Source organism: Aphis gossypii, chromosome 1, assembly GCF_020184175.1.
Source record: "Aphis gossypii isolate Hap1 chromosome 1, ASM2018417v2, whole genome shotgun sequence".
Taxonomy (NCBI): Eukaryota; Metazoa; Arthropoda; class Insecta; order Hemiptera; family Aphididae; genus Aphis; species Aphis gossypii.
In genome coordinates, this window is record NC_065530.1 from 28,566,385 (window position 1) to 28,593,672 (window position 27,288).

Sequence of the window (27,288 nt, forward strand, 5' to 3'; positions counted from 1 at the left end):
ACTGATAAAATCACAAGAACATCTACAAATAAATATACAATAAATTTGATATAAGTGTTGGTGGGTGATGTTGAGGAGGTGGTTATAGGAGCGGAAAAATATTTTATCCCGTGAAAAGATTGACCCTTAAAATTGTTTGGTTCTGATGATCAATCAAAAAAAGTTTTCAATGGGTAAAATGAAAATACAAAAAAAACTTGGTTTTTGATTTAATTTTAATTTCAATGCATTCGTTACAGAATATTTTTTTTTACATCATAGTCTATAGGTACCAAAAACTAATTAAATAAAGATATTTAAATTAGTTTAACAAAAATGAATATATCTTATACCTATTAAAAACTTTAAATAGGTACTATATTATGTTAAAACTAATTTATTAAGTTAAAATATTATTGATTTATTATTATTTCTGTATAATAAATTATAAATATTTTATAAAATATTGTATAAATATTATTTATTATTTCAAGTGTTTTGTTTTGTATTATAAACGGTAAAAAAATTAGATGATTATGATTTATGTTATACCAAACATGATACAGATGACATTGGGTCTTCAATTTTATAAAATATAATGTTACAATGTAGATCCTACATATTAATAAATGTTATTAAAAACTAATTTTAATTGTTATACATGTAATAATATAATAGTATAATACCTATTTGGCTATTTAATATTTGTATTTACATACTTAATATTTTAAATTTACAGTTATGCTGAACGAAGATATAATAAGCAAATTGAATAATGTAAAGCAACTAACAAGTCATTAAATTTCGATACATCAGAAAATTATTAAAATTTAATTATGATTATTATTAATATTTGTTTAATACGCTACAATGTTTAAAATATAATAGCTACTAAGCTATTTTATACTTTTTATATACTATGTAATACATTTAATTATCCATGAAAGGGGTGCTTGAGCACCGTTTTAGATAGGTTTATGATAGTCGCCACTGAAATCAAAAAAATCAAATACCATGTATATACAATTTAAATGAATTATTGAATTAAAACAAAATAATAAAATTAATTTCCTCGAAAAATGGTAAAATAAATATTTTAGTGTTTTCGTAATAAGCTTTTAGTTTAAACTTGATTATTTTGAAAAGAAAAAAAATTGTATTTATTTCTAACAACACGTTATTTATAAAATTTTCATGATATATTATATTTATTGTATTATTTATACGCAATAAAAAATAAATCTAGATTTATGCTAACCTTTTTTTAATCCCAGACCCCAGTATTAATAATTTCTATCAGGAAATCTTGTTTTTAATTTTCAGATGATACATATTTGTAGAAAAACTAAAATTTTAAATTTGTTTAAAGTATAAATAGATTAATGAGTTAATGAGTTAAATTTCGAACATCATTAAACCGAATATTAAATAACAAATTAAACAAAGTTTGAATCATATTATAGAGTTGGCATTTTTAACGAGCAACGAAGTGCATGGGGTCAGCATAATCGTATATAATTTTAAAACAAAGTTAATTTAATGACATTATTTAATTTGTCACGGGCAACGCCGTGTGGGATCAGTAGTAATTGAAGGGCTTGGTACAACAACTTGCAGGTAAATGCACTTTTTTTGAAAATGCACTTTTTTGTTAATTATTGTGTAGGAAAAAATTACATACATTTGGGTGCAATAACCAGATAAATCCAATAATTATAAACTTAGTTTATTTACTAATTTTACCAAATAAAAATTTTGCTTTGTTGTTGTGAATGTACTAAATTGTATACCACTTGTTTTGTTATAACTAAATTTAAAACTTAAGGTACTGTTTTATTATATTTCAAAGTAATAAAAATAAAATTTTTAATTTTTGGCAATTTTTTTTTAAAATTGCTGTGAGTATACTCTAAAAAAACAATATTTTTGGCGTGACGACCAGGTAAATCCATAGGTTTCATAACTTTGGACAGCTTTAATCTAAAGAAAAAAAAGTTAACTAAATAAGTATACAGTATATATTAAAATAGAAAAAATTAACTGTAATAGTTTTAGTATCGATTAATCGTGGAATGAAACGGTTTTTATCAGCCCTGAATAATTTTAAAAAGTGGATTTTTCTGGTTGTTGTTCCAAGCCCTTCAATTAATATAACAATAAGTAAGATGATTCCTAAAAATTTTAGATTCTGAACGGAGTGATGAATGTATTGATTTTACAATGATGTATGTTTTTTTTTGTGTCTGTGTACAGCATAACTAGAATTGAAATAATGCTTCAATTTCCGATAGGTTAGGTTTCCGATGGAAAAGTGAATATCCTTGGTGCATTATATAGAGGTAAAAAGTAAACATTTTCCAACAGTTTTCAAAAAATTCGAGAAAAACAAAAAAAAAATTACGGAAAAACGGGAATTTTTACGCAAAACCAGTTTTCGGCCGAAATGATTTTTTTATATGGTTGTAATTTAAAAACTGTAATCACTATAAATACTTGAAATTTTCACCAAATGTTTATTTTAGTGTTATCTATGTGCAGCTAAATTTTCTAAATATTTTGATTTTTTTTTTAGCTATTTATTAACCACTAGAATTTTCGATTTTTCTAAGAATTTTTATAAGCGTTAATAGTTCAAAGTGACAAGTGTTACGGAATATGTCAAAATCGCAAAAATTTGCAAGTAATTTTGTTGTTGAAAAATAATAAAAATGTTTATGTTTATATCTCAAGTTGAAAAATTCAACATTAAGTTTTCAATAAGTTTTCCTTCAAGAAGCTATAGAGCAAACTCGAAGCATCATTAAAGAATAAATTTTAAATGCGTTTGAATTTTAAATTTTAATGATATATAGCGTAACAAAACGATTTATTCTCAAACGATTTTTAAATATTAAATATTTGTTATTATTCAAAAAGTATAAGTCGTAGATAATTGAAATTTTCTCCAGTTTTTAGATTGGCATTTTATTTACATGATTTAATTTTCAAAATATTTCGATTTTTTTTTTTTGCTATTTATAGACAATTGAAATTTTCGATTTTTCAGAGAATTTTTTTTTGAAGTGTCAATTAAATTTTTTTGGCCCTGTCAAAATACTTGAAATTTTAATACAAACTTCCTCATAAGTTATTCTTATAGTGATTAAAAAATTATAAGAATACATCGGCACAATTTTTTTTATTAGCATTTGAATTTTCAATATTTACAACATTTCGTCAAAATCATGAATATTTTCAAACTATTTGATAGATAAAATTCATAAAAATGTTTGTATAAGTAGCTAAGTTGAAAATTTAATATAAGATTTTCCATAAGTTAAGCTTATAATATTTATAAAATAATTTAAATTTTGGTGTTAATTGAGGCCATTAAAACATAAATCATCTTTTTCACCAACCACTGGAAATTATATCCTAGGTTGACAAATCATCTTCGTTCAGAATTGTTTTTCGTATATAATGATACCTATAATTTGGATTCAAATTTAACATTCCTATAATATATAATAGTGATCCACACGGCACCTCACGTACAGCAGAGCGGTACCCACTTACTAGCTTTTTTTTGTTTTATCGATATAACTCATTTATTTATCCTTATAATTATATTTAATTTTACTTAAATATTATGTGTACCGTAGACCGTAGTCATTTTCTCCGATTTACTGTAATTTTTATTTTATTTTCAATAGTTTTGTATTGTATAGTTTATACTATAAAATATTATATTATGCTGGCTGAAAAGAATTATATATTATATTGCCATGACATTTGTGTTGAAACTAAAATAGTTAAAAACAACTAAAATGCAATACCTTATTACTTATATTTATATATTTGGTGAGATTACAAAATTCTAACTAAATCATGGATCACCAGAATATTAAAATGGAGAACATTTTACATGAGTAAGAATACATTAGATAATCTTCGCCCAATTTTAATAGAAACTTATTTATTTTTTTTAATTTTTACTTAAAATTAGAGTAATTTCAACTGATTTGTGTAAATATGAATTTAAGTCTATAAAATATTGATCTTATTTTTTATGATTATGGGTACATATTTGTACTATACAAAAATATAATATTGTACCCATTGTGTCTTTTACTACCCGAAATCATAAACATAATGTTATTTTGTATTTAAGCGTAATATAGGTATATAGATAATTCAAATTTTGGTTATAATATCTCAGTGTTTATTTTATAGATTTACATGTAAAAATAATAATGTAAATTTTTTCAGTCGATAATAACATTTTTTAATTTTTACTAATATCTTTTTCATAAATTTAAATACCATGAATTAAAATTTAATTTCGGCATAATCAATTTTAATTATCAATAATTGTATTGACATTTTAATAAAACTAACATTACCTACATTTTTTTTTTTTTTTAATTTAATTCATATTATTTTTACAAATAACGTATAATAAATTGTTAGATATGCACATTTTTTGTTAAATATGATTACAGTATACCGAATTAAAATAATTAAATACTAAGAAATAATTTGAATTTATAAATAATAAATAATTAATAGTAGGTACATTTTATATAGTAAAACGAAATTAACTTTAAAAATAACTTCAACTAAAGAATCTTCGATTGTCTTAGTAATGGTAATAGTTGCAACCACCTTGAGGATGGAGAAATTTTGGATGAAGAATATGATACAGAAGTGGGTGAATTAACTGTACGAAATACAGAACTTAAAGCATCTAAAGAAAATTGTCTTGAAGAAGTTGCAATACAAAAAATTGTTGAAGCTGTTAATGAGGAAGAAATTTTATGTGTTGAAAGAGGAACCAATAATCCTGACTTGTCCAATTTCCACGACAGCGAAAATAAGGTCGACGAAGACCTTGAAGATGGAGAAATTTTGGATGAAGAATATGATACTGATCTTAGCCAACTGGCTGAATCATCTAAACGAAATATAGAACTTAAAAAACCTAAAAAAAATTGTCTAGGAGAAGGTGCAAAACAAAAAAAATTTGAACATTCGTGGGACATGGTAAGCAATAAATTAAACTATAATTTAATGTATTATAATAATATAATTTCTTTTTTGTTTACGCTATACTAGGATCAGAGACATCAACAGTCGTCTCATCGACAAATAATACATGCTCCTTTACATAATAATTTTTCAGGATTTAACAACAACAGATCCAGAAATAGAATTTCTCTAAATAAAAGGGTTATAACAAAGAGAGATCTTAGCTATCAAAGAGATGATGATAGAGGACGTAAGAGACTTAAAGTTGATCAGAACGATGACTATAACAAAAAAACAAACGAGGAGGAAAGGTGTACATTCATGCATAGAGAATTAACTTGTAAATATCATACTGGTATGAAATGCCATTCAGGTATAGATTGTCGGTTTAGCCATAGCAAATTTAATGAAGAACAAAAAAGAAAAATATTGAAGGTAATATAATATAGTAAACAATAACTAATTTAGTATACTATATGCATAACCTTATGAATTACACAATAAAAAATTATTTATTTACATGTTAATATATATATCTTTTAGCCTTTTGGAAAATTACGTTTTGGTACACCAAAGTACGAAAATGAAAATTTTATGGAATTTTTGTTTTCTTACATTTTTTATAGACTTATATTATATTTAATTTTTAATAATTGTTCATGTTTTATTCTATGTAAACAAGTATACAAATGATATTCTATTTCAGAACAATTTAGAAAAGAAACCACTCTTGTCCATGGAGACCTATGATCAACCTTTTTTTGATGATGTAAGCGATGATGATGAATTTCATGGCAAGTTAAAATTTAATACAACTTATCATTACTTAATAAATTTCGAGATGCTCAAAATTATTATTGTTAATAGGACAGTCAACAAATTTGTATAAAAACTATGGGACACACAAAAAAAAAAAAAAATTATTATTCATATTTCTTTTATAACAAACATAATGTATACCTAAATATAATGCATAACTTACCACATTACAGATTAATATTAATAATGAAATAATAATCATGTTAATATTATAATTATGATGATTTTTAATGTTTTTTAGAAGCCAATTTTTTCAGTTCAGTCAAATAACTTATTGGTGTTTAATCTAATGCTTAATTTTTATAACAAATTATCAATATGATTTCTTAATTTTAAATTGTATTAAATTAATTTCAAAAATAATATTATTATGACTTTTTTCTAATTCATCAAACTTATAAATATTTTAAAATTATTGAAATATATGTACTAAGTGTTTTCTTGGGATGGAGGGGATACAAAAGACTGAGGGCTGTGGGATCACGCTGTTATACATAGTATTTAATATTTATTTGTTAATTAAAAATGTACTTTTATAATTTTAAATAGCAGCATCGATAATATAGTTTGGTTTTATAATTAAATTACATTTTTAAATTTATTTTAGGTCTTGTTATTGATGAAGATAATTTTCAAAATGATGTAAAAGATCAGTTGTTACCAGAAAATCAAAAAGAACCTTTAAACAAGTAAATTTAAAATTATATATAATGTTTAAGTATTATTTTTATAAATTATATAAAATGTTATACGCATTTTTTAATTCTCAATATAACAATATGATTACAGAATTGAAATAATGAAATACTAAGATATAATTTGAATTTATAATTAATAAATAATTAATAGTACTTTTTATCTAGTAAAACAACATTAACTTTAAAAATATTAGCTCAAAGCTAAAGCTATTAATTAATGTTTTTTTATTTACCTATCTATACATTATAATTATTATTACCTATATTCAAATAGCCTCAATTAAGATTATTAATTATTAATATTACCTAGTAAGTATTTTGGTGGCAGATTATTAACTCTTAGAAAATATTGAAATGTCAAATGCAATTCTAAAGGAAATAATTAACTTATTATTAACTTATAATTAATCTTAAACCTATTTAAAAGTATAATTCTATAGAACAGTGGCGTAGCTAAGATTTTCTGAAGGCCGAAGGGGGTGTTAATTATAAAAATTAAATATTATATATAATACGTATAAACTAAAACTTTTATTTTAATTAATTAATATGTATACATATTATTTTATATTTCATATTGTATATTTTTTGTAATATAATATATGTAATAATAATGTAATATATATGATACGGCTCAAGGAGGGTGTCATATCCATGGGCGCCCATTGGGAGGGGCAAGGGGAGCACTTGCCCCCACCATGGACAAAAAATATTAAAAACTTGTAACTCAATAAATATTACCCTAATATAATTATTATCTTTACATTTGAGAATTTTTTATTTTGACCCCTCCTAAAATTTTACTTATGGGCGCCCATGGTCATATCCACCAAACACCCCACTTGTATACGCCACTGTTATAGAAACATATTTATAAAATAATAATTAATTAATTAACATTAATTAAATAAAAGCTAGAATTTTTTCCTATGTTTAGATAGATTAATATTGTTTATTTATAGTTGTGTATTTAGGTACCTAATATAATATGTTTTGGCTCAATATGTTCCTAATCCTGTTTTTTTTTTTAATTGTTAGATTACATTTAAAATTATTTATATAAATGTTTTAAATAGAAAACTAATAAATAATACTGTCTACTAGTAATAATTTTATAGTTAAGATAGATATTTTCAATTGTTTTAGTAATGGCAATAGTTGCAAAAGTAAAGTAGATGATGACCTTAAAAATGGAGAGGTGTTTGATGAAAAAGATAATACTAATAAGACTAAATCGTCTGAACATAATACAAAAACTAAAGAATCTAAAGAACATTGTCTTACAAAAGAAAAAAAATATTTTATGTTACCGTGCGAAGTGTCTGTACGCGACTACTCTGACATTCCTCTTACGGTAAACAAAATTAACATTATTTCAAATTTATGTGAAATAAAAAACATATTGTAAAAAAAAATTATTAAATTATTTTTTCATGCGTATTTTATGTAGATGGGAGTTGATGATCCACGTCTTAGAAATAATATATTAGCGGCAAAAGATCCTAGGCCTATTCAAAATGCCACTATTCAAGGTCCACTTCTGCAAACACCTAACCCACCTCAACCGTCCCCTGTGGATATTGATATGAGACAAATGCTCCCACCTACTATGACGTATTCACAAACGATGGCGATATTAAATGATTCACGTAGGAAACCTCATGTTCCTAGAGATCCTAGGTTGCAAAGACGACGTTTCGACGTGGACCAAAGATTAAATAATTTACAATTATTTTTAAATTGATAGGTACTTATTTAATCATCAACCAAACTTTATTTTTCTTAAATTACTTAAATTATACTTGAACTAATTGTTAAAAAAAAAATTAATTTGATGTATTTATGTTGTATAATGCTTTTAATTTTGTTATCTATTTTTGAAATATTTGCTTCATTATACCTACACAATACGATACTTTGTTATACGCAATAATTTAAAATATTAATACATTATAATATTATTTATGATTGTATACAAATACATTTTTATTTATTTATTACTGCTGTAATATGTGAATTTATTAGGTATTTGATATTGTTATGTTTAATAAAAAAAAACACAATATTTAGCAGTGGCACGACAAAGTCAAAGTGGGTAATTAAATGGGTGCCACCTCAAGCTTTTTAAAGGGTGGCGACTAACAATGAATGAGTGATAATTTAGCATTAACTAGTACTTTAATATTTTCTACAAAAAATAGTTTAAAATGTGAAAGTAAATTATTGTTTGGTTCTGGATGGGAGGTGAAGCATCAGACAAGAATCTGAACATTTTCAAATTCTCCATGCTACTGATATGAGTATACTTATATGTTCTACCATATGAATATGAATGTTTAAAATTAAATAAATTAGTGTTAAATAGACATTTGTGAAGTTTCCTCCCTCTTCCACTATGAATTTAACTAATCGACTAGACTTGCTCAAATGTACTATTATGTATACCTAATAATTTTTAAATAATTACTTTATATAGAACAGGTATTCAATTAGTTTCTAAGAAAACCTTTTTTTTAATTTCAGAAGTTTAACTTTTTTAAAACAAGGGGTTGATGAAAGTTTAAATAAAAACATAGAGAATAAAACATCATCTAGGTATAAATATAGCTGTATTATAGAAATTTTTGGAATGTTAATAATTTAAGCTAAGTATATACTTAGTACTATTGAATTTTTTTCTAGTTAAAATTATTTGGTACATGATACATTTATAAAAAATTTAAAAATTATTCATACGAAAAAAATTTTTTCAATACTTTTTATTTTACAAAAAGATGAAGGTATCCGAAAATTCTTTAAAAAGATTTTTGCGATTTTGACATACCTATTACGCGTAAGAATTTGAACTATACAAACGCTTATAAAAACTAAGACTAACGATTTTTAATTTATTTTTAACTACAATAAGAACGACTTATAAGGAACCTTTTATTAAATGTTCAAGTTTTTTGGGCACTCAACATTTTTTTATCGACTCTTCAAAAAAAAAAAAAAAAATACTTAGAAAAATCGAAAATTTCAGTTGTCTATAAATAGCTCAAAAAAAGTCAAATTATTTGAAAATTTAACCGTGTATAGATAACGCTAATATAAACATTTGGAGAACATTTCAAGTATTTACAGTGATAAAGTTTTGAGTCAACCCGAGTTTTGTCGATAATGGTTTTTGCGTAGAGATTTCCGTATTTCCGTTTTTAAAAATGAATTATCTATTCCCTGTTATTTATTGATAAGTTAATTTATTTTATAAGTATTTAAAAATACTAAAATACTAATACACTATATTTAATACTTTAAAATTTTATAAGTTTTAGTTTTTTGTACAATAAACACGATTATTTTATTATTAAATATTAGTAATATATAACTTTCATAGTTGGTTTTTAATGTTTTTTTATAAAATATTCTTATGGAACATATTTTTTCATTATGGCTTGACTTTATGTCTATAACTTAACAGCTATACGATTTTATTAAAATTATTAAATAAAAACACACAGATTAACTTGTTTTTGCTTTTTTCATTTTTTTTTTTTTTTTACTTGTAGTAATACTATTTAATGATAATTTGTATTTTATGAATTATTGTAATATGTTAGCTAAAATATCTTCAAATTGTAATGAAATAAATAAAAAGAAGGAAAACTTAAAGTATATTATTAATTATTCAATATAATGTTATTGATACTAGTAAATATAATAGACTATTAATAAATATTATGGAGAATTTTTAATTTTTAATGCTCAGGATTACAAATTATACCTAATAATATAACTACCTAGTGGCTAGTTAACCATGGTATTAGTATTTTGTACATTAGGTATATACAGTATATATATTATATATATATAAATATATAATTATGTATAAAACTCTTTAGTTTACAGAAATATAATACATTTGAGTTCTTTTTATACAGATAATAGAAATACATTTATTTATTATTTTTATGGTAACATTTTACAATTAATAAAATAATCAAAGATATGTATATAACAAGTTTTCTACAACTCCACTATTATATTTGTACTTTTTTCTTATAGTTAATGAAATGTATTATATCCTTCTAAATTATCAATTGTCATTTGAAGATTTTTTTAAAACAACTTATATACCATTTGTATTATATTATTCAACAAGTTTTTAAGAGTTTTAAAATTATTTCATAAAAAAATAGATTTCTTGTAACATTTTTTAAAAAAAATGTATAATGATTAGATACATAACTTATAAAAATAGGTCTTACATAGCATGATCATAATATACAGTACTTTGTTAATTCAACATTTAAAAAAATCATTTATTTTATAAAAACATATTAATTCAATTATCTATAAACCTTGATGTATTTAGTCATGATTTATTTATTTTATTCAGTGTATTCATGGCGTTGATAATTATAGATACGTAGGTTTCATGGGAGAAGTCATCGGTTTCACTGTCGCCACCTGTATGTGCGAGATGAGTGTGACCAACCATAACTGAATGCGGAATCGGCCAATTAGAAACCGCCAAGTACAATACGGTAACACGAAACACGTAGTACATTCGGTATACAAATACTGGAATACGTGATTTACGAACAAGTGCTTACGACCGCTGAATAAATACCGGCGGCTTAGTTGTTAGTTGCTCAAGTTTCGATCCGTTTAAATCCGGTGCCAATTATTTGGTTTCCGACATCGTTTCGTGAACGGTTTCCAGCCGATCGTCATCCTAGTGTTGAAATTTTTTCCTACTTAATTTTATTCCCGTTTCACCTCATCAAGCGATCATGAAGTTGATACCCGGATTGATCGTGTTCTCCGGATTCTTATTGAACTCCATATTTGCCGACTCCGTTGTCGATCTATCGGATTCTGACTTCGATTCGTCGGTAGCTGAATATGATACGTCTTTGGTCATGTTCTACGCCCCATGGTATGTGTATATGCACCAATATTATTATATTACTGATGAAGCGTAGGTATAATTGATTTCGATTATTTGGTTGAACTAGGTGCGGACACTGTAAGAAATTGAAACCTGAATTTGAAAAGGCAGCCAAGAGTCTGCTAAAAGAAGATCCACCCGTAACATTAGCAAAGGTAATTTGTCAGTGTTGTACTACTTGATGTGCAATTGATGTTTTGGATAGCCTATCTGTGCTTTAGATTCTAGAACTTATTTGATACACTTTCAGCTATTTATATAAAATTATATCGAAATTGTTTCAATAGTCCATGTTCTAAAGATGTTAAAAAACAACAACTTACATATAACTTTTTAGCAATTTAAAATGAAATGATTACATGCACTTAAAATTATATAAATTGTATTATTAAACATAGTATACCAAATATTCATGCTATCTCATGATGTGTACATCAAAAATCATGAATATGTTTTAGACATTTGGCCTTAGTTGCTTATGCTTATCAATAGTAAATATAACATTTTTAAAATGATTATCTTATTTTGATTAATTGTTGTAGCTTTTTTAAAAATTTTAGTTAAAGAAATAATTTTAATCTAAATAAATAATATTTTTTCTTTGAATCAAAACGGTTTCTTTCTGTTTCTAACATGTTCTGATTTAAGTCAAAAACTAAATTATTATAAATTACTATAGTTTAAGTATTCTGACAGTATATTATATAGTTCAATTTGTATATTTTATCTGGATAAATATCATTATTTACAGTGATTTTTTATCTTGGATAGAATTTATGTAGGTTTATATGTTTGTTTAAACAAAGAGGTAATGAGTTATAAAAGAATTTATTTTAAAAATTCATTTTTTTTTTTTATTTAGCTTTAATTATTTTGTTTGTAAGTACCTACGTCTTGATAATTTATAGTGTCCACATTTAATTGAATAAACATAATATACAATTTTTTTTTTGTACTATTAGTAGAACTCGTAGATTGTATATTAATTATATTTTTATTAAATTGTTAAAAGGTGGATTGTACAGAAGCTGGTAAAGAAGTATGTAATAAATTTGGTGTTTCTGGTTATCCAACTCTAAAAATTTTCCGAAACGGTGAAGTTTCTAAAGAATATAATGGACCCCGTGATTCTGGTATGTAATAATTAAATTGGATATACTAAAAAATATATTTTTATTCATTGTGTGTATTATGGTTAGCTGGCATTGTCAAGTACATGAAATCACAAGTCGGGCCAAGTTCAAAAGACTTATCCTCAGAAGACATTATTAAGAACTTCTTATCTAAAGATGACGTGGTTGTTGTTGGATTCTTTGAAACAGAAACTGATCTCAAGGGCAAATTTATTCAACTTGCTAACAAATTACGTGAAAAAGTAAACTTTGGTCATACCACTTCACAATCAGTTATTGACAAATATAATTATAAGTAAGTGGTAACTGTTACTTAGAAAAAATTGAAGTATCTAGCATATTTCAATTTATAACATTATTAATTTTTTTTTTTTTTTTTTGAATTAATATACAATATTTATTTAATAAATTATGCAATATGCAAAGTTTATATTCTATTATAGCAGGTCAAAAGAGTGAAGATATGTCCCTTTAAATTAATATTTTCTTAAGAAAAAGGAGGTTTCTGTGTGGGTTAACATTATTTTTTTATAGATTGTAAATACAATTTAGGTGGTTACTATTGTAATTTTTATTAGACATGTTTTTAAAGTTATATAAATTTGAATTTTATTAATAGATTTGTTTTAAATTTTGTTCTGATTTTAATATATTTTTTTAGGAATAATGTTGTACTCTATAGACCTAAACATTTAAGCAACAAATTTGAACCAGATTTTGTTGTTTATGATGGTGAAGAAACAACTTCGGCTCTAGAAGCTTGGATTACATCAAATTAGTAAGAATTAAAATCTATTGTATTTATGATATTATCTAAACGATATATGTGTTCAAATTATAATTTATTATATTTTAATACTTTTAGTCATGGTTTGGTTGGATACCGTCAAAAAGAAAACATGGAAGCTTTCAAACCTCCTTATGTTGGAGTCTATTATGCAGTTGACTATGTTAAAAATCCAAAAGGAACAAACTACTGGCGTAATAGAGTATTGAAAGTAGCCAAGTCTGTGAAAGATGTCACATTAGCTATAAACAACAAAGATGATTTCCAACATGAAATTAATGAGTATGGACTAGAGTTTGTATCAGATGACAAGCCTATAGTTTTAGCACGTTCTCTAGACAACAAGAAATATATAATGAAGGATGAATTCTCGTAAGTATATCAATGCTTCTTATAACATTTAATATTTTATAACCTTTAAAGTTTTATTCTATGGTTATTATTTTATTTAAACTTGTAGAAAACCTGTTTATGTGGTGGAATTCTAGTTCTTTTAATCACAAATAGTAAAAAGTTGCTATTGAAAATTACATACATTTTTAAACAGCTCACATTTTTTTTTATATAATTTTTTTAAGTTAAATATAATTGGAAAAAAATTAATGGATTTTCTGATGAATTTTAATTTATGTATTAAGCAATATTTAATATCTTAACTTTGATTAAGTTAATTATAAGTAATATCACATTTTTAAATTTATTTGTAGAGTTGACAATTTAGAAAAGTTTGTTAAGAATTTCCAAAACGGTAACTTGGAACCATACATTAAATCAGAGGCAGTTCCTGAAGATAACACTACACCAGTAAAAGTAGCTGTTGCCAAAAACTTTGATGATTTAGTTATTAACAATGGAGTTGACACATTAGTAGAATTCTATGCCCCATGGTGTGGCCATTGTAAAAGTTTAGCTCCAGTTTATGAACAAGTAGCTGAAAAGGTATTTATGCTTTTGTAATAACAATAAAATATATGTACCTATTTTTTGTTACCTTTTCAATCAAATACCCAAATCAATGTATGCAGATACGTAGTAATTCAAGTAAAAGATAAATATCCTCTGCCTCTTTTATGAGTAATTTGGTTGACGTTTTTTCCATAGTTACTGATAGTGTAAAATAATGCACTCTTGGTTTCATTAAATTATTGTTCAAAGTGTATTCCAACAATCTTCTATACTCTGTCTAGTGATATTATATGCCGAATTGACATATACCAATTCCACATGGATATTGCTTGGGGATGTGTAGAAAAATTTATGTTTGACGCACCGTGCTATGTTCACTAAATAGAGTTTGGTTTCTATTTTATCAAGATTTAAATTTTTAAACTGACTAATTGTTGGACACAATAGTTGATGGCTGTAAGTCAATGTATCAAAGCATGTGGTCTAATTGAAATAGATGAAAATCGATTGTCGCCTTAAATTATTCATATATGAGAAAGAGTATAAGATAGTTTACTTATATTATTATTTAATGATATTTGACATTAAGTATAATACATTTATATTATCATAATATACATATCCTATTGTCATTTACTTGATAAGTTAATGCTATGTATATTTGTCATTGGTCTTGAATAGTCGATAATTGTCTAATATTTGTCTCTGTTAATTGTATTAACATTTTTAAAAAAAATTTTAGTTGAAAAATGAAGCTGTGTCTTTGGTTAAAATGGATGCAACTGCAAATGATGTTCCTTCTACTTTTGATGTTCGTGGATTCCCAACCTTATATTGGTTGCCCAAAGATAACAAAAATAAGCCTATTCGTTATGAGGTATTTAATAATTTATTAATTTTAACTATACAATATTTGATTAATATATATAATATATTTAATGATATTAGGGAGGCCGAGAAGTAAATGATTTTATCAAGTACATTGCATCTAAGGCCACAGATGAACTCAAAGGTTTTGATAGATCTGGAAATCCCAAGGATGGCAAAGATGAACTGTAAACGGCAAATTCGGTTCTAAATTAAACCACAAGGCTGATTTAATAATTTTATTTGAATTGGACTACTCTTTTTTAAATCGATTACAGAGTAGAGAGGAGAAATAATATTTGAATCAATCCAAATTCAATACTAAACCAACTACTTTAAATTATTCTTGAAATAGATTATGCATATATACATTTTATAGATAATTCATGCTCCATTTTCCTAATCATATCTGTTGAAGTAAAAAGTTATTGTAATTAAACATGATTATTCTGTAACTAAAATTATAATTTTAATAAATATGTTGTGATTTTTCTATTTTGTTTATATTTGTTGTTTTTTTTATTAATTTTGTAACAATCATTTAAAAAATAAAAATTTTAATTTTTCAAATCCACAGATTTAGATTGTCCTATTAAAGTGGTGGGTTTGAATCTGTCTTTAGTCACAACAATAAGGACAGGAATAGATTTTTTAGCTTTGTATAAAATACACATAATATTGCAGTTGGTTATCTTGAAGGAACATGACATATTATGTTAATTGCTGATTGATTTACAGTTAGAGACTGTAATATAATATAACTTTACATCAATCTATTTGAAAATTGTTGACACTTTCTTTTTGGTATTACAATATTTATTATTCAAACAAAGACCTTAAAATAAATTGCTATTATGAATCAACTTAACCCCTTTTATTAATGGTTTATAAATTGTACTTTAATCTTGTGAAATGTTTTGGTAAGATAAAACTAATTTTTAACTAAAAACCAGAACATGTAACTACATTTTAGTATTATTGCTTAAAATCAAAAAGAATACAGGAAGTACGGTACTATAAAATAAACAATTATTTGTTCTGTGACATTACCTAGGTTAATCAGTTTGGATGAAGGTGTTTTAGTTGAGGATTCAGTGATAGAATTCATTTTTTACAATTTATAGGAGAATTATATTTCTAAATGTACACAAATTTGATCAAATTATTTTATGCAAACAAGAGAAAAAGTAAAATTTAAAATACAACCTCAATCATTTTAAGTTTTCTATAGGAAGATAAACTTAGCATCATCCACTTGATGTCGAAATAGCATTATCAATAATACATTTTAAATCATGGTATTTTTATGATAAATATATTATAAATATTTTTAATTTTATCAACCATGTAATGTTTACTAACGGCAGCATACAAATGATATCCAATGAATTATCAGCAATATTTAAAAAGTTGAAAAATACTTAGTTTTATTTGAATCAATTCCATTTATTTGTCTATTAGTTTTTTTGATTTTTAAGACATTAATACCAGCAACTATTTTTTGTCATTCTCACACCTTTGATTGTAGCGTATTGCTAATTTAAATTGATGATAATAAACATGTATGAATATAATTAACTAACTATAGTAAATACCAAATGCATATTACTATATTAACATTGATTATAGAATAGATACTTTATAATCAATGATGTCAGCTTTCATTTTTTGTGACTATTATCCACACACATCACACGTAGCTGGCTTTTATATAGTATAATATACCACCATGTGCTTGGCCAAATATTAATTATTATTCATTTAGAGTTAAATCTAAATTTATATATTTATTCACTATGAATAAACTGAGGAGGTGAGTATGATTTAGAAAAATTGTATTTTCAATTAATTTAAACATAATTTTAATTACCTACATGTTACTTAACCTAACATTTAAATTTTTTTAAATTTAACTTGTTTAGAAGTATATAATAAAAATAAACATTAAAATATTTTATATATTGATTGTAGTTGAGGATTAGGAACATTAAAAAAAAAATTATATTAGATGTTTAAAAAACAATATTTTTGGTAAATCTTCCATTCAATTTTGTTAAGTGTTAATAAAATAAATGTGTATTAAAACAAAGAATATTATTTTATTTATCTAATTGAACATTTGTTTTTAAATGTATTATGATTTTTAATTTTATGAATTCCGAATTCCTATGGTAATGTTTAAACAGCGATTAGATAAATAAATAAAAAACACAATTATACATATAAAGTATAATTTTTGAATTTCATTAGATGATTTCGGTCAAATTAAAAAAACGATTTTCTAAGACAATTTGAGGAACTATAATTTAACATAAGAGCCAAATTATTATTTTTTCTCAATATGGATGAAATATTAAAATTTTATGTTTGATAATATATGATAAGTATAACTATAAATTTTAAAACCCGAATTTGAACATGAATAAATAAGGACATGTTTAAAATTTCAAGAACTAATTAGTAATTACAGTCATTAAATATAACTTTTAAATTACTCTTAACATGATTTAGGTAAATACTATACAAAATAATTTAAGACATTTCTAATATCAATTTTTTTACTTTTTCAATGTGCAGTCTTTTATCATCAATAGACAAAAAAACAACATTGTTGTAGTCTTTAATAATAAGTAATTAAAAAAAAATATACTAGTTAGGTATCTATATATTAAGTGTACAATAATAATAATATAAATTTATTCACCTAATAATCAAAAAATACTAAAATATATTTTCCAACTATAGTACAAAAAAACCCACATAAAATATTTACATTTAATATATGTAGTCATAATAAATAAAATTTCATCATTAATAAAGATTGCCTAGAAAAAGCCTAGCATATTCACAAAGTGATTTTTCTTCACATTATTTATTTACAATTGGGCAATTGTTGTATTATATATGATATATATACCTTTTTCAAATAATTAAAATTAATATAAAACTATTACAAATTAAATGAATACATATTTGACATTTGTACATATTTACAAAAAATTTACAAAAAAAAAAAAAAAAATTGTATGCTGTCTAAGAATGTGTACACCTAAAGACTTAAAAACCAAATCTTTCGCCTCGATTTGAAATCACAGCCTTTGAATTAAGTGAAACAAATTTATTGGAAAACTGCTGAAAAAAATCCAATTTCAAGGTAGAAGAAATTAATAAAATACAAATTAAATATACTAATCAAATAATATTAATTATTTTATTGCCTAAGGCTAATTAGACAAATAATGACCACTCCAAAACTATGCGAAGAACCCGTCAATTTTTTTTTTTTTTAAATTAATTAATTATAATATTACAAAAATAATAGTAATTAGTTATAAAAATAAAAATAATAATAATATTTATAGTAGTATAAAATAATAATAATAGTAATAAAATCAAATTATGATTAGCCAATAGAACTAAGGTAAACCTTTATTAGCTTTGATCAGACTCATTCACGCAAAACATAAATTAAATTACATAAATTGTGTAAAATGTAATGTATGTAATAACTACTAACAAATATTGCTGTAGTATTTTTTGTAACATATTTTAATTTATAATAAAAAATATTAAGTTTCGTGTTATGAATTTATAGAGGGACGCTACTGTTTAATGGCATTCCTGTATCTAAAGTTAACCTTAAATCTATAAGGAAGCACACATCATAATATGCTTAATTATTATATAAACAACAATTAACAATTGTCAGTTGTTATTAAATGCTTCTATCTAATGCAAAACATTTTTTTTTTTTTTAACTCTGGAACAGAAGATAGTTGGGCAAATAAAGCCATAGTCTTAATAAATTAGGCAAGTGATTTAAACAGTAGCTTTAAAATAGAAAGAAATCTTAAATATGATTATAACTTAAGATAGTTAAGCATTATCTTTCTAACAAAAATTAAAATAATATAATTGAGTCAATTTATGTCCCACAGTAAATTCCAATACAATAAAAAAAATATGTTTATTGATGAACAATAATGTTGGGACATCAATTACACACAATTATTATAAAGGCTTGCCAGTGTAAGGTGCTGGATATAATGGATATCCAAGACCTACATGTGTATGATGGTGTGTATGTACATGCCTTTGAGGAGGTGGTGAACGACAGTCTTTTGGATCACCAGTTGATCCAGATTTACCAGAAGATTGGGTAGATGAAGGAGGACCAGTAGACGTAGTTCGTTCGGTGGCAGACGGTACAATGCCAGTTGACGTTAAAGATGGAGATTGCCTTGTTCCTGGTGATGGAGCTGGTGTTAGGCCTGATTGTGCATTTGGTTTTGGTGTTGGAGACTTAATGGCACGTTCTTGTAGTTCGTGAATTTTATGTGAAGAGTAATATTGACTAGCATGATGTTGTAGGAGATCAAGAGCCGCCTTAGGCCCAGATGGTGGTTGGGAAGGAGTTGACGACTGTGTAGAAACAGCTGGTCGTGAGAGATCTTCAGGTGCATGATACCGTTGTATTTGAGCATGTAGCTGAGGATGTAAATAAGGAGGTGGTGGCGTATTGCCATAAGGTCCAGGCACTAACATAGGATTCATTGCACTCCTGTACATAGGATCGAATGCCAAAGCACCAGCAAAATGAGGTGATTGCATAAAACCTGGATGTATATAGGCATATGAAGAAGTGGGGGGTGGAGGAGGTCCTTGTGTTTCCATTGTAGGTTTAACTCCTTCTGATATATGAGAAGAACTTTTACATATTTTATCATCTTTTTTGTCTTCATGTTTTTCTTTATGTTTGTGTATTGAGTTTGTGCCCATAGAATGCTTAGTTGGTGTACTTTGTGTATTCGATTTTGTATGTGAATGATCACCAGAACTATGATCCTTGCGTCTCTGATCTGGATATACATAATAACGCCTTACGTCATCTTGCTGCTGTTGTTGCTGCTGCTGTTGTTGTTGCTGCTGTTGTTGCTGCTGCTGTTGTTGTTGTTGTTGTTGTTGTTGTTGCTGTTGTTGCTGTTGTCGTGAAAACATATAAGCTGAATTCATTTGTGACTTCATTTCAATGCTTTCTTTCATAATTTGATGATTTTCATTTTGATGAGGTTTTTCTTTGGGTACTATTTGATCAGTTTTTATTTTGTTAGGCTGAGGAACACTCAAAGCACCAGGCATTGAAGGTTGATGATTTTTATCATCAGGCTTCATTTCTTTATCTTGTACCATAGACATTGGATATCCTGCTCCGATATTATAAGGATAATTTTGAACATATGAATCATAGTTAAAATATTGTTGTAAAAGCTTTTGTTGTTGATATTCAGCCGCTTGATTTGATTGTATGTCTTTTTTATTATCTTTATCTCCAGTTGAAGATGACATTTTTAAATCTTGAGAATGTTGATTGATTTTTTCACCTTCTTTTATTTGTTTAGATGTGTCATTTGGTTGAACAGAGGAAATCAAATAAGGTGGTTGACCATAATATGACGGATACATATTATATGGTTGGATAGGATGAGGAGAATGTGCTGTATTTGGTTCTGACTTTTTATCAGTGGTGGACAATTTTTGTTTATTCATATCATTCATCTCAACTTCAAGAATTGGTGCAGTATCATCTGAGATATCAGAATATGCTGGACTTTGTACATCTTCACGGCTACAGTTTGAGCTATCAAACTGTGGTTGGTCAATGGAAAATGGCCTGGGACTACTAGCTGGTGATTTACGATTTTTCTTTTTATGAGATGATGCTGCAGCTTTATTTTTAATATCTTTATTGCCTTTCATATTATCTTCAGCGGGCATTAAAGCAGAAGCTGGTTTTACTTTGAATTGTGGTACTTTTTGAACTTGCGGCTGATTTAATGCTAAGGGTTGAATTTGCGGAGGTGTAGGTAACTGTTGTGATGCTGGACTTTGCACATGTAAAATTGGTGGTTGAGGTTGTGGCGATTGAGAAGTAGGAGCTATTGCTTGTAAAGGAGCTGCAGGCTGTAGAAGTGGTGGTGGAGTAGGAGCTGGCTGAACCACAGGAACTGATAAAACTGTTTTAGGTGCAGTCAATGTAGGGGTAACAACATTAGTCTCTTCATTTCCAGAAAGGCCAAACCGTAGAACGCTAGGTTTTGTAACTAAAAGAGGTGGAGACTGTATTGGAGCTGGAGGATCCACTTCAGTTACTGGAGGAGTAGTGGAAAGTTGTGGTTGTTCAATTGGTTGACTATTGACAATAGATTGTTCTTCTTTTAGGTTATCTTGAATACCAGAATTACTTACAGAAACAGGACTAGTATCATCTTCATTTTCAGAAGTACTTGCACCACCTGATTCTTTTGTGTCAGCATCTTCATCATCCAAAGCAGCTCCATGTGCATGAGATTGATGATATCTTAAACCATTTGCATTTTTATACTTTTTAGAACAATTTGGTTCAGGGCAATCTAACATAGTAGGTGACATAGGCGGTGGACTTGCTGGTTCTGCTTTTATTTTTTTTCCTGAAGCTTCATCCTCAGAACCGGGAGGCTTCTTTCTTTTATTAGAACTGCTAGAATCTGAACGTGGTGGAACAAATGAAGACGGGGTGGGTGAAGAAGTACCTCTTCTACTTGAATTATTACTGCTATTACATTTATTTGTACCATTACTTCGAAGTTTACTATGAACTGAAGATCTGGTTTCAGTAAAATTTACCAAATCACTACTGGGGCTTGCGGTCAAACTAGCACGACCCCTTTTTCCACGTCCTTTCTGAGGTAAGCGACATTCTGGTTCTCCAGCTGATGCTTCAGAAAATCTAAAATAAATTATAATCATGGTTTAGTGTTATTAATTTAATAAAATAAGATATATGATCAAAACAGGAGAATGTTTCGTTTTTATATTACCTAGGTGGAGCCCAATCATGTCTAGTACAGTCTAATAATGTACCTATATAAGTTTTTCCTCTCCATGTTACATTAACAACAAGAACACCTATAATAATTAATTGATAAAATATAAATATAAACATATTTTAGAATAGAATAGAGACTAAAAAAACCAAATATCTTAAATAATTTAATTAGTTAAATATTGTTAAGAAAACAATTAACTAAAATTAAATTTATTATTTTTATATTTACCTTCAATTTCGTTCCATACAATCCCCTCTAAATTAACATGTGTTCCAGGTTCACATGGCCCAAAACAATCTGGTTCTGTAACAGTTCCAACACTGATACTAGTGCCAACACAGGCATCAGCAGTTTCCTAAAAATGTATAATAATTAATATTACAAAACGTTTAGTCAATACTATAATTTTATTTAAATATGTTAATTTTAAATTTAGAAATTTGTCTATTTGAATATCAAACAATATTTTTTTTGCTAACTTAAACTAATATAGATCGTAGAATAAAATAATTATTTGTTAATGATTTTATTTATCAGGAGGATAAAATATGTTTAACTAACAACTAAAATTATTTTATTTTTCATACATTAATAACTAGGGATATAAAACTAATAAATATTTTTCCTATATGAATACTGAAGATAACAAAATTTATAATATATAAGTATATATATATATCATATATATTTATATACCTTTTGCTCTGTTAGGGAAGCAGAAGTTGAACTATTAGCAGTCTTTACTTTGTTGGTTGGGGGTGGTGAGGTAGATTGTAGAGGTTTTGATAAGGTAGACAATGGCGCAGAAGACTTTGTAGTAGTTTGGGTATTTTCCATTGGAACTACTGGGGGTGATACAATTTGTTCCGGACCATTGGCTACACTTGAAGAAGTTGAAGTTCCTGCTTCTCCAACAGTTGGTCCAGGACCAGGCACATTAGGTGACTGTGTATTGCTTGATAAAGCTGGGAAAGTGCTGGTTCTAGGAGCTGATTGACTAACAGGACCTCGACCATTAAGTTCAGAAGACAAACTAGAATTTACTTTATGACACTTATCACCACTTGTAGATGAGCTATGTTGTTTGTCTTTTGTTTTATCTCTTCGATGACTGCTAGATCCACGTTTTACAGAACTTACAGTTGAAGTAGTACTGGTTGAAGGAGTAGTACAATTGGTACTAGATGTACTGGAATGTTTACCTTAAGAAAAAATATAATTCCAAATTGTATTTATTTTTATTTACTAATTAAAAATAATAAAGTAAAAAAATAGATTTACCAGTTTGTTTCGACTCAGCGGAAGATCCGGATGAATCATTTGAAGAGGCACTGCCACTTGACTGAGATTGAGTGGAAGCTAATGATCCATTTTGTTCGCCAGGCTTGACGATTTCATGTTTAGCTTCAAAGCTCTTAGTCCCCGTTTTTGTTCGTTTGATTTTCATTTTTAAACCTTTATCAACAGTAGCTGAATGCTCAACAGTAGCTTTATTGCTGCCAGCTGTAGTGGCTGTGGGTGCAGTGGCAGCTGCTCCTGACATGGCTCCACTACCAGCCGTTAAACCGACTGTTGTAGCCGCACTATTGGTAACACCAAGGGCTTCACTTGTTGTAGTTGTAGATGTTGATCCTGTTTTTTCAATATCTGCGTCTAAGTCGATAATTAAATCGCCTATACCAATATCCCATTCATTGTCATCGTATTCAAAATTTGCATTACTGCTGGTATTATTGTTGTTGCCATTGCCACTTCCAACACTATCTGTGGACGCCGCCACCGCCCCACCCAGCTCCTCTCTCATTGGGGCCGCCATCCGTGCCCAGGACCGCGAGCCCCGACCACTAACACCATTTTATCCTTTCCTAAAATCAAAACAATAAATTAAGTAAACTGAATATACTTAATGTTTTTCTTAACATAATTCAATTACAGAATTTAAGCACCTATAAGAGTTCTCCCTCAAAATATAATACAAACAGTTTCTTCTTACATATGTAAGTGATGGATGATGGTTATTAAAAATTATATGAGTTCTAAGTAGAAATATTAAAAAGAATTAACAAGTATAATTTCTATAGGAATAAATTTTAGTTTAGAAATATAGTTTAATGTTTAAGAGTAAAAATTAAGATTGTTATATCTAGGCATTTGTAATAATTTAAATACAGATCTATAACTGTTATTTGACTAATCATATCAACATTTATAATATGTTAATAATTTTTAGTATGCAAATTCCTGTTGTAATGGAGTACACTGTATGTATTGATACCCACATTAAACAATGGCCAAAGTAATTTATAAGAATTTCACTAACTATTTAACTAAAAAAAATATTTAGATATCTATTTAAGATAATCTAACAAATTATAATTCATCATTAAATATATATACCTATATATTAATATATTTATAGATATATAACCTATATCAGGTGAAAAACACATAACTAACATCTAAAATTGAATTACTAAGTAGATAATTATCTACTTAATTTATATACACAATAATATACTATTTAATATTTATGATTAATGATTGCTATTTCCATTATAATTTTATAATAAACATTTAATAATATATAAATAATAAAATACAATTTATAATGTTATTTAATACAATTTATTAAAACATGGGTACTGTGGTGTTCACAAATTTAAAAAACACTCAATTTATCAATAAGATTTGAATCTATGCATATCAGTTTGTTTTAAAATATTTTTTGTTAGATAAGTAATAAGTAGGTACTTAATTTTCAGAAAGTACCTACTCTATAAAAATTTTTGTATCTTACCTAAATAGTAGATATTAAATGATTTATTAACATATTAGTATATTAACATTAAAAAAAATTAATTACCTAACTAAATATAATAATAATTATAATTTAAACTCATTCTTGATTTTAAATCAAAGCAATAATTACGTACTTAGTAAAAATATCAAAAAAAAAGTATATTCTAATATATAACAAATACATGCTTTATTAAGTATGAGTGTTAAAAATGTTTTTATAAATAATTAGAGAAAAAAGGGTCATATCACACTGCTTTGTTAGGTAATCCATTTGCTTCTTATAATTTTTTTTTTAATACAGATTTTAAATATTTTTTTTATGATTTTTTATATAAATAAAAAAATTTATACTCAATAGTCTAAATTCATGAATCAATTCAGCATGATATTGCCAATAAATCAAGTTTTCCCTTAATATGTGAATATAAATAACAAACCAATAAAAACACACACATAATTTATTTAAAAAACACAATTAGATAGGTATGATATTATTTTCCTAAGTTTTTTTTATTCTAAGAATATAATAGTATTTTTCATTTTAAGTGAGATAATGTGCATTTATATTTAATTTAGTTTTGGAAGTATAAGAATACTTAAATAAATATTTAATGAATTAAAAATTAAATAAGAACTGAAATAGGATATTATTGTACAGAGTGATATATTTAGAACAGGCCACCAGGGCCCCCAAGATATGTCCAAGTTAGAGGACACAGGACCTTTAAAACTTCACATTAAAAACACTCAAATCAATTACGTATTTTAAATTTAAATTATACATTTATGCTGAAAATAATTTGATTTAAAATAAGAAAAATGTACCATTATTTAATTATTTTATTTGCTTTTAATGGGGCCCACCTCGTAGGCCTTAGGGGATAGGTTCTTAACCGGGGGTCCGTATATGATTACTTGGGGGTCCACAGCGCTGTTTTTTTTTTTAAATAACCCCAAAATAAATTTGTTTAGATAGCGTTTTTAAGATAACAATAATAAAATAATGTCTTGGCAGCATGGGAGCTTATTGGGAGGGGCAAGCTGGGGCACTTGCCCCCCACTGGAAAAAAAATATTTAAAACTTGTAGCTCAATAAATATTACAATAATATTATTAATATCTTTATTACTTTACATTTGAGAATTTTTTATTTTGACCCCCCCCCCCAAAAAAAAAGGTTTTTTATGGGCGCCCATGCTTGGTAGCATTCTGCCACTTGGAAAATAACAATGTTTTTATATATATAATTGAATATAGATTTAGTTATAAGTAGTATTATGTATTAGATTTATCATTAAAAAATAATAAAAATAAAAATTTTATTACCTATTTATTTATTTATGTATACATTTTTTTTTTTTTGTGGGGATTCATGATTATATTTTATACTTCAAAGGGGTTCATGGACCAGAAAAGGTTAAGAATCTATGTATTAGGTTATATTTACAGGTGAATAATTAAGTTTAAATTATTAGTAAGAAGTATCCATTAATATAAAATCATAAAAAAAAAAAAAAAAATAAAAACAATTGTAACCACTGCATAATCTAGTCTTGGTTTAGGTATTTAAAATTTTTTTTTATACATAAAAGCACAAGATATTCTTAAAATGCACCTGGTACAAAAAGGTCACAATAAAAATACTAATTAAGGACTTGACTAAATAATATTTGAATCAATATTAAAAGTAACAAATATACTTTTAGTTATAGAAGCAAAAAATAAATATAATTAAATGGTATGAAGTATGAAGGTATGCTAGTCTTGTACTTTAACTTTAGCCTTTATTTTAATCACAACTAACCTAACTACCTACAAATAAAATTGTTGATTAAAGCTATGATTTTTGTACTCTGAACAAAATGCACATTCCACAATCAATGGCTGACAGAAAATGTTACTGTATCCAATCGGAACCAGACCATAACTAAACTCTAGGGATACTTTGCCTATAATCATGGGTAGTTAAGATATTTCACTTTTTTTTTAAATATCTGTGGTAACCGGTCCCACATCTTTAAATGTCAGCTGGGTAAGGGAACATATTATACTCTACACGGATCGTTTTTTAAATTTGAGTGTCTGGATAGGATTGGACGGCTGGCCGGCCGAATAACGCAGATAGATGAACCCAGACCCCCCTGGATTTTTCGACCCCGTGGCCGACGGCAAAGGCTGCGGGCACGCCGGAAGTCACAGGACGGTACTACACGACCGTCCTCGGATCGGTCACGGAGTACCCGAAAGGGCATCTCGGCCGTGTGCGCGCGCCGCGGCCGTCGGCCACACGAGTACACACGCGACACGCACGACCACAGTGTACTCACTAAAAGTTATGTAATCCCGACGTAGAGGATTGCGCTTCCGGTGTGGTACATCAAGATCGTGTCGGCGCCCGAGTATGGTTTGCGAGGAGTCGCCCTCGTTGAATACGGCTTCCGAGAGAGCTGTCGTCGATGCACGCAAACAAAATGGCTGATTCGTTCAGTCGGAC

The 27,288-nt window shown here is 26.7% G+C and overlaps 3 protein-coding genes across 4 annotated transcripts; 2 read left to right on the plus strand and 1 right to left on the minus strand.

The window, feature by feature from the left end:
* The first annotated feature begins 3,780 nt into the window (after nucleotides 1–3,780).
* On the plus strand, nucleotides 3,781–8,426 carry LOC126555834 (uncharacterized). Its single transcript, XM_050210728.1, has 7 exons — nucleotides 3,781–3,887; nucleotides 4,602–5,001; nucleotides 5,074–5,421; nucleotides 5,693–5,780; nucleotides 6,413–6,494; nucleotides 7,650–7,857; nucleotides 7,954–8,426. The coding sequence occupies exons 1-7, from the start codon at nucleotides 3,847–3,849 to the stop codon at nucleotides 8,245–8,247; spliced, it is 1,461 nt and encodes a 486-aa protein (XP_050066685.1). The 5' UTR covers nucleotides 3,781–3,846; the 3' UTR covers nucleotides 8,248–8,426.
* Nucleotides 8,427–11,065: 2,639 nt separating this feature from the next.
* Nucleotides 11,066–15,633, plus strand: LOC114127567 (protein disulfide-isomerase A3). Its single transcript, XM_027991846.2, has 9 exons — nucleotides 11,066–11,424; nucleotides 11,504–11,591; nucleotides 12,449–12,569; nucleotides 12,636–12,864; nucleotides 13,231–13,347; nucleotides 13,435–13,728; nucleotides 14,064–14,295; nucleotides 15,005–15,139; nucleotides 15,211–15,633. Exons 1-9 carry the CDS (start codon nucleotides 11,279–11,281, stop codon nucleotides 15,319–15,321), a joined length of 1,473 nt encoding a protein of 490 aa, XP_027847647.2. The 5' UTR covers nucleotides 11,066–11,278; the 3' UTR covers nucleotides 15,322–15,633.
* Nucleotides 15,634–17,776: 2,143 nt separating this feature from the next.
* LOC114127568 (zinc finger protein 608-like) lies at nucleotides 17,777–27,270 on the minus strand. Of its 2 annotated transcripts, XM_027991848.2 has the most exons (7): nucleotides 27,122–27,270; nucleotides 23,277–23,860; nucleotides 22,692–23,197; nucleotides 22,224–22,350; nucleotides 21,987–22,074; nucleotides 19,223–21,895; nucleotides 17,777–18,258 (listed from the first exon to the last, which is right to left on the minus strand). In XM_027991848.2, exons 2-7 carry the CDS (start codon nucleotides 23,809–23,811, stop codon nucleotides 18,219–18,221), a joined length of 3,969 nt encoding a protein of 1,322 aa, XP_027847649.2. In that variant the 5' UTR covers nucleotides 23,812–23,860; nucleotides 27,122–27,270; the 3' UTR covers nucleotides 17,777–18,218. The 2 variants fall into 2 exon arrangements, with proteins under 2 accessions (XP_027847649.2, XP_027847648.2); XM_027991847.2 differs by having other exon boundaries at nucleotides 18,255–21,895.
* Between the last annotated feature and the right edge of the window lie 18 nt (nucleotides 27,271–27,288).